At 37.6% G+C, this 18,443-nt stretch overlaps 2 protein-coding genes across 2 annotated transcripts; one reads left to right on the forward strand and one right to left on the reverse strand.

The window, feature by feature from the left end:
- Window positions 1–1,607: 1,607 nt before the first annotated feature.
- On the forward strand, window positions 1,608–13,846 carry LOC136802048 (uncharacterized). Its single transcript, XM_067058755.1, has 12 exons — window positions 1,608–1,742; window positions 2,006–2,383; window positions 10,208–10,502; window positions 10,607–10,740; window positions 11,065–11,614; window positions 11,742–11,986; window positions 12,094–12,178; window positions 12,284–12,397; window positions 12,530–12,613; window positions 12,881–12,940; window positions 13,082–13,159; window positions 13,361–13,846. The coding sequence occupies exons 1-12, from the start codon at window positions 1,668–1,670 to the stop codon at window positions 13,759–13,761; spliced, it is 2,499 nt and encodes an 832-aa protein (XP_066914856.1). The 5' UTR covers window positions 1,608–1,667; the 3' UTR covers window positions 13,762–13,846.
- Window positions 13,847–13,896: 50 nt separating this feature from the next.
- LOC136802041 (uncharacterized) lies at window positions 13,897–18,443 on the reverse strand. The gene is made up of 4 exons (XM_067058744.1): window positions 18,401–18,443; window positions 17,677–18,166; window positions 16,708–17,492; window positions 13,897–13,937 (listed from the first exon to the last, which is right to left on the reverse strand). Exons 1-4 carry the CDS (start codon window positions 18,441–18,443, stop codon window positions 13,897–13,899), a joined length of 1,359 nt encoding a protein of 452 aa, XP_066914845.1.

The raw sequence follows: 18,443 nt of genomic DNA on the forward strand, positions 1-18,443 counted from the left end.
TTTGTCCACAATTAATCCTTGACATGTCCGGTCATAAGATCAGGTGTTTAGAAATTGATCCAAATTCAACGAGGGAACTGAGAACTAGCCAAACTTTGCAATTTTCGTGTTTTGAATCCTAAATAGTGGAATTTCCCTAATTAGCATCGAGGCCACGCCCTTGTTGTCAATAAATTTTGTCCACGATTAATCATTGACATTTCCGGTCATAAGATCAGGTGTTTAGAAATTGATCCAAGTACAACGAAGGGACTTAGAACTAGCCAAACTTTGCCAAACTTTGCAATTTTCGTGTTTTGAATCCTAAATAGGGGAATTTCCCTAATTAGCATCGAGGCCACGCCCTTGTTGTCAATAAATTTGTCCACGATTAATCATTGACATTTCCGGTCATAAGATCAGGTGTTTAGAATTTGATCCAAGTACAACGAAGGGACTGAGAACTAGCCAAATTTTGCCAAACTTTGCAATTTTCGTGTTTTGAGTCCAAAATAAGGGAATTTCCCTAATTAGCATCGAGGCCACGCCCTTTTTATCAATAAATTTTGTCCACAATTAATCCTTGACATGTCCGGTCATAAGATCAGGTGTTTAGAAATTGATCCAAATTCAACGAGGGAACTGAGAACTAGCCAAACTTTGCAATTTTCGTGTTTTGAATCCTAAATAGGGGAATTTCCCTAATTAGCATCGAGGCCACGCCCTTGTTGTCAATAAATTTTGTCCACGATTAATCATTGACATTCCCGGTCATAAGATCAGGTGTTTAGAAATTGATCCAAGTACAACGAGGGACTGAGAACTAGCCAAACTTTGCCAAACTTTGCAATTTTCGTGTTTTGAGTCCAAAATAAGGGAATTTCCCTAATTAGCATCGAGGCCACGCCCTTTTTATCAATAAATTTTGTCCACAATTAATCATTGAAATGTCCGGTCATAAGATCAGGTGTTTAGAAATTGATCCAAATTCAACGAGGGAACTGAGAACTAGCCAAACTTTGCAATTTTCGTGTTTTGAGTCCAAAATAAGGGAATTTCCCTAATTAGCATCGAGGCCACGCCCTTTTTATCAATAAATTTTGTCCACAATTAATCATTGACATGTCCGGTCATAAGATCAGGTATTTAGAAATTGATCCAAGTACAACGAAGGGACTGAGAACTAGCCAAACTTTGCCAAACTTTGCAATTTTCGTGTTTTGAATCCTAAATAGGGGAATTTCCCTAATTAGCATCGAGGCCACGCCCTTGTTGTCAATAAATTTTGTCCACGATGAATCATTGACATTTTTGGTCATAAGATCAGGTGTTTAGAAATCGATCCAAATACAACGAAGGGACTGAGAACTAGCCAAAGTATGCAATGGGCTGGAAATTTGAATCCTAAAAAGGGGAATTTCCCTAATTAGCGTCAAGGCCACGCCCATTTTTACATCAATTTTTGTCAAGAACTGCTCTATGTTATGTAATCTTTCAAGATCTTTTGGTTTGAAGTCAATATCTTTTTCAATTTTCTTTTACAAAGCTTTTTACGAATCCTGAATCCGAATCCGAATCCTTGAATCCCAATCCTACAATCCAGCGAACCTACCGAAAATTTTGTGTTTTCATTCCTAAACACACATTAAGAGAGAGAAAGAGTGTGTGTGTATGCGATATTCTACAACATGACTGGAAAACCTGGCCATGCCCTGCAGAACAAAAAGGTGATTGCTGCTCTGGAAAGCAACATTATTTTGAACGTAAGTGAAATTATGTTTCTTATAGTTTTTTGTCAGTTTGTCTCTTTTTTCTTAATACTACTGTCTACTATTTACACCAAAGACAATTTTAGATTACAATTTAGTTTGTAAAATATTTAATTTTTGATCCACCAAGTTAGTTTTGCTAATTTTGCAAAAATTCAAAAGGAAAGCCATTCATAATATTTCTTTCGCTGTTTTGACTCGTAGTTTAATCAGTTGAAAATGTTTTTTTAATATAAACCAAATATTATATGTTTCAGATTCCAAGAACATGCCCAACGATCAGTTTGCGTGTTTTGTCAAAGGAGGGGGAAGCACTGACACTACGTCGAGAAATGGACGTGAAGATTGCACAAATCGCTGGTGTCGAATTTGTAATTTCGTGCCTGACAGGCACAGAAAACAATAAGAAGTCAAAGAAAAATTTCGATGAACAACAAGAGAAAGATGAGGAACAAAGCACAATAAAGAAAGGAGTGGCTTATTTTGTTGTGGTGGCGACCGGCGGTGTTGAAGATGGAATCAGACAAGTGATTGCGTCCGCTGGTTTCCAGTCTCAAATTTCTTTTATATGTCCACGTGGTGACAAACGGGAATCAACAGACCGTTCCTTGAAAATGTTGGCTTCAGTAATGAAGGTATGTTTATTTGCAAAATAAATTTCACACAGAACGTAAAACAGGTGATATTTCCAAAACTAAAACAAAAGTAGCCATAAATTCTGAGATGACAGACTACGAAATTTTGAAACATTGATAATGTCGTTCAAACTAGATTGAACTTGGTCAACTTGGTAGCCCTGTGTAGCCCTGATGTAGCCATGATGTAGCCCTGGACTTTTAGCTACGAAAAGGTTGGGGAGCCCTGTAGCCCTGGAAATTTCGATATGTATAGACTTTTTTTCTACTGAAACGATAACGAAAGTACTCGATATTTTCAACTGAAAGACTTTGAAACATTGATAATTTCGTTCAAACTACATTGAACTTGGTAACCCTGTGTAGCCCTGATGTAGTCATGACGTAGCCCTGGAGTTTTAGCTTGGATAAGGTTGTGTAGCCCTGTAGCCCTGGATATTTAGATATGTTTTGACTTTTTTTTCACTGAACTTGGTAGCCCTGTGTAGCCCTGATGTAGCCATGATGTAGCCCTGGACTTTTAGCTTGGAAAAGGTTGGGGAGCCCTGTAGCCCGGGGGGGGTACTAGGGCAAGATGGGTTACGGGGATGCTCCGCTGGTCAGGGTACCTTTTTTGACCTCCACGAGTCCCAGGTAGGGTCGCAAAAACACCAAAATAGAAAAATCAGTCCCCCGTAGGGTGCCTATTTTTGGAAAATTTGGGGAAAAAGTAGAAAATTTGAGAAAATTTTGGAATTTCAGTCCCATTCAGGGTTACTTTTTTCGCAAATTTCGAGTCCCACGTAGGGTCCATTTTTCAAACGTCAGCGGAGCACCCCCGTCGGTCGACAAGGGTAGTACCCCCCCCCGGGCCCTGTAGCCCTGGATATTTAGATATGTTTTGACTTTTTTTCACTGAACTTGGTAGCCCTGTGTAGCCCTGATGTAGCCATGATGTAGCCCTGGACTTTTAGCTTGGATAAGGTTGGGGAGCCCTGTAGCCCTGGAAATCTCGATATGTATAGACTTTTTTTTCTACTGGGACGATAACGAAAGTACTCGATATTTTCAACTGAAAGACTTTGAAACATTGATAATTTCGTTCAAACTAGATTTTAACTTGGTAGCCCTGTGTAGCCCTGATGTAGCCACGATGTAGCCCTGGACTTTTAGCTTGGAAAAGGTTGGGTAGCCCTGTAGCCCTGGATATTTAGATATGTTTTGACTTTTTTTCATTGAACTTGGTAGCCCTGTGTAGCCCTGATGTAGCCTTGATGTAGCCCTGGACTTTTAGCTTGGAATAGGTTAGGTAGCCCTGTAGCCCTGGATATTTAGATATGTTTTGACTTTTTTTCACTGAACTTGGTAGCCCTGTGTAGCCCTGATGTAGCCATGATGTAGCCCTGGACTTTTAGCTTGGATAAGGTTGGGGAGCCCTGTAGCCCTGGAAATCTCGATATGTATAGACTTTTTTTTCTACTGGGACGATAACGAAAGTACTCGATATTTTCAACTGAAAGACTTTGAAACATTGATAATTTCGTTCAAACTAGATTTTAACTTGGTAGCCCTGTGTAGCCCTGATGTAGCCACGATGTAGCCCTGGACTTTTAGCTTGGAAAAGGTTGGGTAGCCCTGTAGCCCTGGATATTTAGATATGTTTTGACTTTTTTTCATTGAACTTGGTAGCCCTGTGTAGCCCTGATGTAGCCTTGATGTAGCCCTGGACTTTTAGCTTGGAATAGGTTAGGTAGCCCTGTAGCCCTGGATATTTAGATATGTTTTGAATTTTTTTCACTGAACTTGGTAGCCCTGTGTAGCCCTGATGTAGCCTTGATGTAGCCCTGGACTTTTAGCTTGGAAAAAGTTGGGTAGCCCTGTAGCCCTGGAAATTTCGATATGTATAGACTTTTTTTCTACTGGGACGATAACGAAAGTACTCGATATTTTCAACTGAAAGACTTTGAAACATTGATAATTTCTTTCAAACTACATTGAACTTGGTAGCCCTGTGTAGCCCTGATGTAGCCATGACGTAGCCCTGGAGTTTTAGCTTGAAAAAGGTTGGGGAGCCCTGTAGCCCTGGATATTTAGATATGTTTTGACTTTTTTTCACTGAACTTGGTAGCCCTGTGTAGCCATGATGTAGCCCTGGAATTTTAGCTTGGATAAGGTTGGGGAGCCCTGTAGCCCTGGAAATCTCGATATGTATAGACTTTTTTCTACTGGGACGATAACGAAAGTACTCGATATTTTCAACTGAAAGACTTTGAAACATTGATAATTTCCTTCAAACTACATTGAACTTGGTAGCCCTGTGTAGCCCTGATGTAGCCATGATGTAGCCCTGGACTTTTAGCTTGGAAAAGGTTAGGTAGCCCTGTAGCCCTGGATATTTAGATATGTTTTGAATTTTTTTCACTGAACTTGGTAGCCCTGTGTAGCCATGATGTAGCCCTGGACTTTTAGCTTGGAAAAGGTTAGGTAGCCCTGTAGCCCTGGATATTCAGATATGTTTTTGAATATTGTGACGTAATATTAAATATTGTTGAAGATGTGAAAATCCAAGGCTACAGGGCTACATAAGCTCCTACAACCTAAAATGCCAAGGCTACGACAGGGCTATGACAGGGCTACCCAAGGCTACCTGTTTATTTCGGGTCTATTTGTTTCATCACTATTTTTGCTATATTTACTACAAGTGCACTCATTTCAATTTTTTCTGTCCAGAACTTTAGCACTTTTTGTAAATAAACTTGCAAACTCATTATTAGCAAAAATAGTAAAAACATCAACCTTTTGCAAGCAAAGCAAAGATTGCAATTTCTTCACAGTAAAAATTGCATCTAAAAGCAGACTGGATGATGTTTTCTTAGCCTGATTGCCGATTTTAAACCAATAAAATTAGAGAAGTGAAGAGCTGAAACTGTAGCTTGCTCCACGCACGGGTCTATATCTGAAATCAAAATAGCAGTTATTTTCATAATGGCGGGATAATGGCCACACAGCCGTGAATAAACAATTGATTGAAAGTTACTTTTTAGAATTCAAAGTACAACCAGGGATCATCAAGATGGCAGACAACAAAACTTGCAATATTTGCTATCATTTTCAAAGTTTTCATGGAATTTCATAGCACTTTTAGCAGATAGCATCTACAGCATTTATAGTAAGTGAAACAAATAGGCCCTTCATTATCCTTATATTTTTTTCAAAGTCAAGACAGCCTTTGCTCTGAAAATTTAAGATTTTAGCATTTGGGGAAATTTTGGATTTGTGTTACTTCCCCTGCAAATAAACATTAAGTAACTTTAAGTTTTTAACAGAAAGACCTTGAAACATTGATAATATCTTATTTAAACTGAATTAAAATTAGTAGCCCTGTGTAGCCCTAATATAGCCCTGATGTAGCCCTGGACTTTTAGCTTGGAAAAGGTTAGGTAGCCCTGTAGCCCTGGAAATTTAGATATGTTTGACCTTTTTCTAGTGGGTCGAAAACGAAAGTAGTCTTGAATATTGTGACGTAATACTAAATATTGTTGAAGATGTGAAAATCCAAGGCTACAGGGCTACATAAGCTCCATCGACCTAAAAAGCCAAGGCTACGACAGGGCTATGACAAGGCTACCCAAGGCTACCCGTTAATTTCATTAGTCTTATGTTTTTCTGAGTTCAATGGAACTATACAACTTTTGGCACTTTTCTAGTGGGGTGAAAACGGAAGTAGTCTTGAATATTGTGACGTAATACTAAATATTGTTGAAGATGTGAAAATCCAAGGCTACAGGGCTACATAAGCTCCTTCAACCTAAAATGCCAAGGCTACGACAGGGCTATGACAGGGCTACCCAAGGCTACCTGTTTATTTCATTAGTCTCATGTTTTTCTGAGTTCAATGGCGAACTATACAACTTTTGGCACTTTTCTACTAGGCTGAAAACGGAAGTAGTCTTGAATATTGTGACGTAATACTAAATATTGTTGAAGATGTGAAAATCCAAGGCTACAGGGCTACATAAGCTCCTTCAACCTAAAATGCCAAGGCTACGACAGGGCTATGACAGGGCTACCCAAGGCTACCTGTTTATTTCATTATCCTTATATTTTTTTCAAAGTCAAGACAGCCTTTGCTCTGAAAATTTAAGATTTTAGCATTTGGGGAAATTTTGGATTTGTGTTACTTCCCCTGCAAATAAACATTAAGTAACTTTAAGTTTTTAACAGAAAGACCTTGAAACATTGATAATATCTTATTTAAACTGAATTAAACTTAGTAGCCCTGTGTAGCCCTAATATAGCCCTGATGTAGCCCTGGACTTTTAGCTTGGAAAAGGTTAGGTAGCCCTGTAGCCCTGGAAATTTAGATATGTTTGACCTTTTTCTAGTGGGTCGAAAACGAAAGTAGTCTTGAATATTGTGACGTAATACTAAATATTGTTGAAGATGTGAAAATCCAAGGCTACAGGGCTACATAAGCTCCATCGACCTAAAAAGCCAAGGCTACGACAGGGCTATGACAGGGCTACCCAAGGCTACCCGTTAATTTCATTAGTCTTATGTTTTTCTGAGTTCAATGGAACTATACAACTTTTGGCACTTTTCTAGTGGGGCGAAAACGAAAATAGTCTCAAAAATTGTGACGTAATACTAAATATTGTTGAAGATGTGAAAATCCAAGGCTACAGGGCTACATAAGCTCCTTCAACCTAAAATGCCAAGGCTACGACAGGGCTATGACAGGGCTACCCGTTTATTTCATTATCCTCATGTTTTTCTGAGTTCAATGGCGAACTATACAACTTTTGGCACTTTTCTACTAGGCTGAAAACGGAAGTAGTCTTGAATATTGTGACGTAATACTAAATATTGTTGAAGATGTGAAAATCCAAGGCTACAGGGCTACATAAGCTCCTTCAACCTAAAATGCCAAGGCTACGACAGGGCTATGACAGGGCTACCCAAGGCTACCTGTTTATTTCATTATCCTTATATTTTTTTCAAAGTCAAGACAGCCTTTGCTCTGAAAATTTAGGATTTTAGCATTTGGGGAAATTTTGGATTTGTGTTACTTCCCCTGGAAATAAACACTAAGTAACCTTAAGTTTTTAACAGAAAGACCTTGAAACATTGATAATATCTTATTTAAACTGAATTAAACTTAGTAGCCCTGTGTAGCCCTAATATAGCCCTGATGTAGCCCTGGACTTTTAGCTTGGAAAAGGTTAGGTAGCCCTGTAGCCCTGGAAATTTAGATATGTTTGACCTTTTTCTAGTGGGTCGAAAACGAAAGTAGTCTTGAATATTGTGACGTAATACTAAATATTGTTGAAGATGTGAAAATCCAAGGCTACAGGGCTACATAAGCTCCATCGACCTAAAAAGCCAAGGCTACGACAGGGCTATGACAGGGCTACCCAAGGCTACCCGTTAATTTCATTAGTCTTATGTTTTTCTGAGTTCAATGGAACTATACAACTTTTGGCACTTTTCTAGTGGGGTGAAAACGGAAGTAGTCTTGAATATTGTGACGTAATACTAAATATTGTTGAAGATGTGAAAATCCAAGGCTACAGGGCTACATAAGCTCCTTCAACCTAAAATGCCAAGGCTACGACAGGGCTATGACAGGGCTACCCAAGGCTACCTGTTTATTTCATTAGTCTCATGTTTTTCTGAGTTCAATGGCGAACTATACAACTTTTGGCACTTTTCTACTAGGCTGAAAACGGAAGTAGTCTTGAATATTGTGACGTAATACTAAATATTGTTGAAGATGTGAAAATCCAAGGCTACAGGGCTACATAAGCTCCTTCAACCTAAAATGCCAAGGCTACGACAGGGCTATGACAGGGCTACCCAAGGCTACCTGTTTATTTCATTATCCTTATATTTTTTTCAAAGTCAAGACAGCCTTTGCTCTGAAAATTTAAGATTTTAGCATTTGGGGAAATTTTGGATTTGTGTTACTTCCCCTGCAAATAAACATTAAGTAACTTTAAGTTTTTAACAGAAAGACCTTGAAACATTGATAATATCTTATTTAAACTGAATTAAACTTAGTAGCCCTGTGTAGCCCTAATATAGCCCTGATGTAGCCCTGGACTTTTAGCTTGGAAAAGGTTAGGTAGCCCTGTAGCCCTGGAAATTTAGATATGTTTGACCTTTTTCTAGTGGGTCGAAAACGAAAGTAGTCTTGAATATTGTGACGTAATACTAAATATTGTTGAAGATGTGAAAATCCAAGGCTACAGGGCTACATAAGCTCCATCGACCTAAAAAGCCAAGGCTACGACAGGGCTATGACAGGGCTACCCAAGGCTACCCGTTAATTTCATTAGTCTTATGTTTTTCTGAGTTCAATGGAACTATACAGGGGGGGGCGTACGGGGTTTGCGATTTCCGAAATACCGGACAATTTTGCCAAAATTTCCGAAATTCCGTAAAAAAATACTTGCAATTCCGATACCGATTTTTTGGGTTTTTTCCCCCGTTTTGACTAATTTTTGATTTTTCATGTATGAATTCCGAAAAAAGGGGATAAAAAACTTTATAATACCGAAATTTCGAAGCAAAAATTCACGGGTTTCCGATACCGAAACAATTTCAGAATTCCGAAATACCGAAAGAATTTTGCCTGATTTCCGAATTTCCGAAGAAAAAAAGGTCGATTTCCGCAATTCCGTAAAACCGTACGCCCCCCACTATACAACTTTTGGCACTTTTCTAGTGGGGCGAAAACGAAAATAGTCTCAAAAATTGTGACGTAATACTAAATATTGTTGAAGATGTGAAAATCCAAGGCTACAGGGCTACATAAGCTCCTTCAACCTAAAATGCCAAGGCTACGACAGGGCTATGACAGGGCTACCCAAGGCTACCTGTTTATTTCATTATCCTTATATTTTTTTCAAAGTCAAGACAGCCTTTGCTCTGAAAATTTAGGATTTTAGCATTTGGGGAAATTTTGGATTTGTGTTACTTCCCCTGGAAATAAACACTAAGTAACCTTAAGTTTTTAACAGAAAGACCTTGAAACATTGATAATATCTTATTTAAACTGAATTAAACTTAGTAGCCCTGTGTAGCCCTAATATAGCCCTGATGTAGCCCTGGACTTTTAGCTTGGAAAAGGTTAGGTAGCCCTGTAGCCCTGGAAATTTAGATATGTTTGACCTTTTTCTAGTGGGTCGAAAACGAAAGTAGTCTTGAATATTGTGACGTAATACTAAATATTGTTGAAGATGTGAAAATCCAAGGCTACAGGGCTACATAAGCTCCATCGACCTAAAAAGCCAAGGCTACGACAGGGCTATGACAGGGCTACCCAAGGCTACCCGTTAATTTCATTAGTCTTATGTTTTTCTGAGTTCAATGGAACTATACAACTTTTGGCACTTTTCTAGTGGGGCGAAAACGAAAATAGTCTCAAAAATTGTGACGTAATACTAAATATTGTTGAAGATGTGAAAATCCAAGGCTACAGGGCTACATAAGCTCCTTCAACCTAAAATGCCAAGGCTACGACAGGGCTATGACAGGGCTACCCAAGGCTACCCGTTTATTTCATTATCCTCATGTTTTTCTGAGTTCAATGGAGCTATACAACTTTTGACACTTTTTTACTAGGGCGAAAATGAAAATAGTCTTAAATATTGTGGCGAAATACTAAATATTGTTGAAGATGTGAAAATCCAAGGCTACAGGGCTACATAACCTCCTTCGACCTAAAAAGCCAAGGCTACGATTGGGCTATGACAGGGCTACACAAGGCTACCCTGTTATGTTGATAGTCGGAAGACTTATTTTTTCTTACGTCTGTTTTTTACCATTTGCATTTGTCTTTAGGATCACAAAACAACTTTTGGCACATCGCTTGCGACCGAGTTGGGCCAGCGGACGGCTAACATTATCACTTACTGCCAAAAGTATTTTGTGTTAGTACGAAATTGGGCAGAAAGATTACGGACTGCTGGTGTCCATTTTGACGTCATTTGTGGAGCACCAAACTCCTGGGAAGAAATCGTCGACAATTGGGTGCCAGGAACACAAATTGGCCGTGCATTGGAGTCGTTGAGAGAAGCTATGAAGTCTGGTGATCATGCAGCTTTCCGAGGAAGAGTGTACCGGAAGTATGAAAAGGGTAATTTCATAATTGACATTTTTATCAATGACCTTTCCAACGCTTTTCTATACACCTAAGTCATTATCTAGATATTAATACTCATCTCACTCCTTTTCTTTCAGCAAACTTTGCCTATCACAAAATAGGTAGCGCAAAGACTTATCTTAATTCCATCATTGTCATTCCACAAATCCAAGATGCGATCATGCAACACAAGGCGGCATTACTAGGGATTCTGTCCGACCCTGGATGTAATGTAAGACATATTATTTCTATACACGTCGATACCGATTCTATATAGTCGATTTTTCTAGCTTTGCTAGCTAACAAACAAACAAACTTGGCTTTGTTTTGGCTTCTTCAATAAACAGAAGAAAAGGAAAAAATCAAAACGTAATAGTCTGCATTAAAATACAAAGAACTCGATTTTCTTGGAATAGATTTTAACTGTTCAGGAAAATAATCCAAATTTACGATTCTCGTGAAAATCAGCTCTCACCAAACAATTTGAATATGATGATATATGAAATATTTTATTTCTGAAATGTTTTAATTGCATTAAACCGTGTTTTATTTTCAGGCAATCAGTCAAATTGTATTCGATCCCGATATAATCGAAATAAGCGGTGGACTTTATTACAAGCTATCAAGCAGATCTCTCACGTCATGCCCCTACAAACCAACAGATAAAGGACGCATTTCGCCGCGTATATTTAAAGAAGTACCGGACAAAGTGGATAAAACTGGTGGTGTTTTTGCCGACGCTGTGAAAAACAGTTTTCCAGATATTAAAGAACAAATGGAATTCATTGTCAAATTTTACCAGTGCTTGCTTGCATTTCAGCTACCACAAAAGACAACAAAGCTGGCACTGGTTGGTCCAAAAAATTCAGGAAAAACCTCGTTCGTCAACGTTGTCAGAGGATTGACCCATCCTGAATTTATCGCCTCTTTGTCAAAGGAAAAGATCTTTGGCATGTCTATGATCAACAGTGACACTCAATTCATCTTTATCGACGAGTTGAGTTCCGAAATCATGGCTGGTGATCAAGCCAAAATCCTTCTTCAAGGTGGTCCAATCACTGTGCCAAGAAAGCATGAAGAACCTGAAATCGTTGACAACCAAGCAGGTGAGCCAAGAAAGTTATTTTCAAGAAATGCTTTATGTGCAGTAAACAGTGACAGTTCTAGTACATATTTTGCTTTTAACGCATCTGACTTTTTGTTTGTAAAAAGACTTGTCCTTTCTGTTTTAAGGAATTTTCGTCACATGCAACGCGAAACCAAATTATGGCGATGATCAGAGGAACGTGGAAGACAGACTCAATTACATGGACACGGTACCATTGGCAGTGACGGACACAAGCGCTCCAGAGTGGATCTTGGATCACAGCTTCGAAATCTTGCTGTGGATGGTTGATCAGATGAAGAAATACAATTGTTACGTGGCAAGAAAAGAACTGTTTTTCGTCCGTGATGTCACCGACTACGTTCAACCAAAGGTAAAATTCAAAGTTAACATTTGTGTGTTAGTTGGTAACAGATACTCGGCGGATTTATATTCTAAGGCATAGAAACAAATTTTTCATTCGTAATTCTATTTTTTTAGATCACACTTTGTCTGCCACAAGGAGATTTGATGAAACTGGCAGGGGTACGTTGTGAAGCTCAACAGCAAAACGCTCAAAATCATGGTAAATATATTATATTTCTAATTCCCAGTAGCAATAATCGAACGATGGTTTTTCAAGATTTCACCAAAAGGAACCGTCTCATAGTTGTGCTCAATTATTTTTCAGATTGTAATACAAGTTCTTCGACGAACTCGAGCAGCGAACGGGTGACAAATGATCGACCAGGATGTTCGAAGTGGCCCAACGATTCACCTTCGAGTGGCTCTGAAGGTGCCATTAGTAAGTTTTTTCACTCATAATCTTTTGAAATCTAGTGTAATTTATTGGCACTGCATCCATGTGCTGACTAAGTATCAAATTCAACAATGAACCTTTTAATTCGAATTTAATACATTTTTTTCTTTTATTCAGCTAAACGTTTTGAGAGAATCTCGAAAAGAAGGCTCACAAAGAAGAGACGTATAGAAGAGAGTAGCGAAGATGAATCGGAAGAAGGTAATTTACAAAATATACTACAGATATACTTTATATCTAGATATATCATTATATATTTTTATATTATATCATTATAATTGATATCATATATCAATTTACTCTCACAAACACCACAATCATAACATGTGATTTGAGGCTTATGGATAATCTAAAACTACCTAAACTTGTGGCTAACATGGCCTGAACATAAAAAAATCATCTGAATCTAAAATGGATACCGAGACAAATTTCTGATGCTAAAGTGTGCCATTCTTTTTATTGATTTAGAACAACCACCAAAACGCCAAAAGCCGTTAGCAGAATCAATAGCGGATAAAGAACGTAAAGGTAAATTATATTATATACATGGTGTTACAATCGGATTTTAGGTACATGAAAACAACAAAATATTTGAATTTCAATTAGTTGTGTCCAATACCTCATTTGGTCTGGCTGATTTTTTACTAACCTTTTTCCCTGCATTTTTAGATCATGAAAGTTTAATGAAAGATGTCAACGAGACGATGAACTACCTCTTGGCACAATTGGACTATTTTTCTTCGTCTGGTGAGTCAAATATTGTCAACATAAACAATGTAGTTTTAAAAAAAAGAAACCAGGGTTCGCGCATCGGCTTGTATGCTTAGAAAACTGAATCTGAAAGGGAATTAGAAACAGGAAGGGAAGAATCTGTTTATTCTTCTTTCTTATATTTTTATCTTAATAATGACATAATATACATATATAAAGAACTTTTTCAACATTTAGACGGTGAGCAATCGATCGATTTTGAGGCGACCTTCATAAAAACAAGCCGTGCTCATTTTGTTCATAAGGCCGAGAAGAATGATAAAACAATCTTCAGATACGTGGACATAAATACACCAAAATACTGGGCAGAGATGACTCGGCTCATCGTCAAGTGGTTTGACAGAGGAACAAGATTGTCATTTGCGCATTACAACACATTCGATGACAATTTCATGAGGCATGGTGGTTTGGCGAGGAGAGGGGCTGTTCCGACTATTGATGCTTGGTTTTTGGTGTCTGGAAGGGTTCGGAACGGCTTTGACATCCTTGGCTATTTGGACACATTCCCTTGGATCGAAAAGGAGTTAGAGTCGATCCGTCGACACCTCGACATCATTGTAAAGAGAAAATTGATTTAAATCTTAATAAAACCTGTCTATTTTATTTTTTGGCATACCTTTCTTGAATAGTTGATCGAATATATATCGAATATTCTGAAAAAACTTATTTCTCCTTTTATCAATATTCCTGAATTCCTGAAATTTTGTTTTAATTTACAAAACACAAAATTTATAACAAAACAGTAATTTGCTACCTACGAAACAGAGATTTACATTACATAGTACAAATCAAAGTGAATAAAATTTAGGGTAAAATTTAAAAAATTAAAACAACAACAGTTATGCATCCAACATCCAACAAACAGCAAATATCCATATCTTAAGTGTTTTTAATTTTGGCCTTCTCTCCAGTCTTTTCATCGCAAAAGGAAGCTTTCTTTTTCTTCTTTTTTGAAACTTCTGCGTCGCTCCCGTCTGCGTCGCTCAGCAGCCAAGCTGGAGTGGTTCGTTTGAATCTGACTTTGTAGATTTTTTTTCTGCCCATGTGTTTTACAATTTCGTCCACAGTCTTTAAATTTTCTGGTATCTCATTGTCTGTTTCGGACGTAACATAGTCTTCGGAAACCACCACAACGTCACTCATGATGTATGTGACGAGAATGAACTGATTTTATATTCAAACGTTTCCCATTTTATAGATTTTTGGTAAGGTAGGCCCCAGTCCTTTGTTGCAATTGAACTTTGATCGACGACGTGTACAAATTTCAATGGTTTAAATCTGCTGACTATGCTGACACCTTTAAGGTGGTAGTCTACCCAAAATTAAAAAATCATCGAAAAAATTGTCGAATTCTGGTTTTTGGGTGTTTTGAGATCCTTAGGTCTTTCTGAACATCTCCTGAAAATTTCAGAGCTATATCTTTATCATTCAGGCCGCAGTGAGCATTTTTATCCTGTTGGGTGCTTGAAAAATCGCCCTAGCAACAGAAAAAATCCCGTTGCTAAGGACTTATTTCTTCAATCTCGGCCGAAACATAGCAATGTGATACGCCAAAAGAAAGCTCTTTTTACGCCCTTTTCGAGCGCCAAAATATTATTTTCCGTGGCATTACGTAATCCTTGAAATTAAAGATGGTAGCTGCAGTAGTGTAACACATCAAAACCAGCTGAAAAGCAAGCTGTAAGCATGATTCTGCAGATTTCTTGGCAAGTTTTTTTAGATCAAAACTTAATCTCTTTGATTGAAATGATTTATTTAAATGAAGAATGGACTCTACAGAATCTATAAAGTTGCTCTACATTGGTTGTGTTGCTGGATTTCTGCGAAAATCATTTAAGTTGTCGGCATTTTGTTTTGAGCATAGACAGTGTGCTTTTGGTGGCTCACATAATGTTTTGTAGTGGATTTAAATGTAACTGAGATATTTCTAAGCACAACATGATGTAACAGAGATAGAAATGTGCATTATAATGAACTGGACCTAAATTCTGGAGACACACATTCTCATCTGACACCAGCGCCATTCATAACCGCCTAGGCGGTAAACCGAAGCGAAGGCGCCGCCTTCGATCAAGCCAGCTCATTGTCAATTCAAGTCTATGTGAATAAAAATATGCACTAGAAAAGTTTCCATGTCTACAGAGAGTCATGCTGGAATTTCAATGAACATTTTGTCACACTTATGTGGCTGTTTTCACCCAAATTTGATGTTATCGCAAGATTACCGCAAAGTTTGCTATATTTACGTAACTTTAGCGCAACATGTTTTTGTTGATTTTTGGATAATTTATCAATTTTTGTGAAATGTTTTACCTTATCTTATGAAACCTGACTGGTTTGATGAGTATTCAGTGAAGAAACTTTTTGAAAAGAGCTTTCCAGCTTAAAATGATACCCATTTTTGTCTTTTTCTTTGATTTTCTCAAAAACGCGTTTCCGGGGGTTCGCAAACACCTTGTCAGAAATATCTTAGGATTGAGAGTAGCTACAGACTTGAAATTTTCAGGGAAGTTTCCTTACATGATTGTGCATTGAATGAATGGATTAAAAAGTTTTAAAATTGGTTTCCTGATTTTTAATCTCAAAAAAGCGTTTTTTTCAGTTTCTTACCCCCTGGAAAAAAATTTTGATTTTTTTTTTCACTCATTCCAGACCTTTTCTAAATATTAGTCATTTAAAAAAAAAACTAACTTCATAGGTCAAGCCGACTATTCAGAAAACCTGACACAAGCAAAATAAAGTATTTTACCCCCTGGCTGATTTTACCCCCGTCTTTGGTTATTTTTAGAATTTTTTTTTATTTTTAGAAATGTTAATAGTTGATATACATTTCCTGAAAATTTCATTACGAAATGTAAAGAAGTTCTTGAGTTATTGCAAAAAATGTGATTTTTTGACTTTTGAAATCTGGCGGTAGACTACCACCTTAACCCTAAGAAACAATCTTTCTTTCTTGAAAATAGAAGAACATGCTTACAATAAATATCATTTGTGCATGTTTTGAAAATTGATATACAACAAAGCTCTTTGAAATTGGATAGCCCTGAGTAGCCCTGCTGTAGCCCTGTTGTAGCCCTGAAATTTTAGCTTGGAAAATGTTGGGTAACCCTGTAGCCCTGGTAATTTAGGATTTGTGACATTTTTGACGAAACCGAAAGTAGTCTTACATTTTCAACTGAAAGGCTTGGAAACATTGATAATCTCAATTAAACTAAATTGAACTTAGAAGCCCTATAATGTAGCCCTGATGTAGCCCTGGAGTTTTAGCTTTAGTTTTTAAGGATTAATCGAATTTGTTCTTTTCTTTGACATTTTTTTTTATAAATAAAAAATACTAGATTAAATTTCATCAAATTTTACAAATCTTGACAGGAAAGTTGTACCAACTACAAAAAAATATCAACTGTCATCATCAAATAGTTTTCTAAAACAGGCACTGTCAGATCTAACCCTTAACGAGTCTCTAGTTCTTGATGGATGAAATTGAAAACTTAAGTCCTTTAAAATCAGGGCCCAGGACTTACGTCCGTACTTTTGGATACCCTGTTTTAAATAACGATCCTCTTCGTTAGTAAATTTCACATTCTTTGTTTGTCTCTTAGTAACTTGTTGTTCAGCAACTTCTCTTTTGACGACAACATTATCTTTTGGTACATCTAAAACATGACGAGAGCTGTTTGCCGACATTGCAATATCTTCACCCTCCACTGTGTGTGTGATTGTCAGGTCTGTAATTTCATCAAGTGATTCTCTTATTGGCTGATACGGATCTCTTTCGGTTTGATTTGTCGTCTGATTGATGTGAGAACTTGAACCACGAAAACTAGGTTCTCCTCCCTCTATTATACGCTGACTCTGGCTCAGAACCTCGTTGTCGAATGAGCAAGAGATGTTATTGAACATGCTTACCAGGTTTTTGTTAACGTCCGTTCGCGCTTCCTTTGTCATCTTGTCCATGCATTTCTTTCCTTCGACTGCAACGATTCTGGATTGCGTCTTCTTGTAATGTACCTTTGCAACTGTCGAACTGTGCTTTTGATCCTCAGTAATAAAATGTTGCTCTTCTAGATTGAGTCGTTCGCTGCTTTCCGTTTCGATTATTTGCCTGTACCGTGTTGGATTGATGTGTTTGCCAATTGCTTGATGAACGAGAATTGTCATAGCAGAAGTCAGTGACTGAAATTGAGTGCCGTTTGTTGAGAGCAGTAAGAAATCACATTGCGGATTTAAACGAGGTCTTATGTGTTCCAAATACAAGTCGATTATTTCAATTGTGTCGTCCGATAAGATTAAAGTGTCAAAAATGTACCTGAAAATATAAAACAAAGAGTTTTATGTTATGATTGTGTTTTTTCTGTTTTTCATCACATTCAACACAAATACATATTTGCCAACTTTTACTTTCATGATGATGATCTATAATAGCTTTGATTAAGAAAAGTTTTATTTGGTGTATTAATTATAATGGATCTATTTTGATTAAATATTGATACCTTGATGCTGTTTTAAACTCTCTCTGGTCTACAAATCCACCATTCCCTCTTGCTTTGTTTACCATTCCGACGGTAAGAAATTGATAAGTCATAGGTCTTGAACATTTCACTCTCAGGAACAATAAAGTGGTAATGAATCGAATGCAAAATACCAGTTCGCCTTTTGTTAAAAGTCTAGCTTCTTCACTATTGGCAGACTTTTGGATGATCGTTTTGAACTGTCCCATGTGATGAGGTATGACTTGCTCCATGTCTTCTAACGTAGCCCAACTATTTCTAGCAATGAGAGTTTCCAAATCGAGGTTACGATTACAATCAAGGTTCTTTCTTTTACGAAGGTTTTCAGTTGCTCTCCTTAGATACACCTCTACAACAGTAAAGCAGCGTAGAGTATTATCAGATACACCGTTTGCCTTTCTAAAATCGATAAAGTCACTAAGAGCTTTCACGTAGTTCAATGCACCTGAAGGACCAACCTTCCAATTAGTCTCTAAAGTTTTCAAAAATGAAATAAAAATTGAAGCTGATGACAGACAGCAATCAACAAATTCGTTTGTCAGCTCAATGTCATTTTCATTGTTTCCCATGGCCTGCATAAAATATTTCATTGATCGTTTTCCAATTTGCCGGGACTCTCTGTTGCTTTTTCCTCCTCCACAGGGTGTTCCAAGCCAGAGCAAAAAATCGTATCCTATACCTTTATCGAGTGAAAAAGACGGCTTACCGGCAGTCCAAGCTCGTTTTGTAACTCTAAATGTGTCAACCAT

This window comes from Clytia hemisphaerica, unplaced genomic scaffold (assembly GCF_902728285.1).
Source record: "Clytia hemisphaerica strain Z4C2 unplaced genomic scaffold, Clytia hemisphaerica genome assembly, whole genome shotgun sequence".
NCBI classification, from domain to species: Eukaryota; Metazoa; Cnidaria; class Hydrozoa; order Leptothecata; family Clytiidae; genus Clytia; species Clytia hemisphaerica.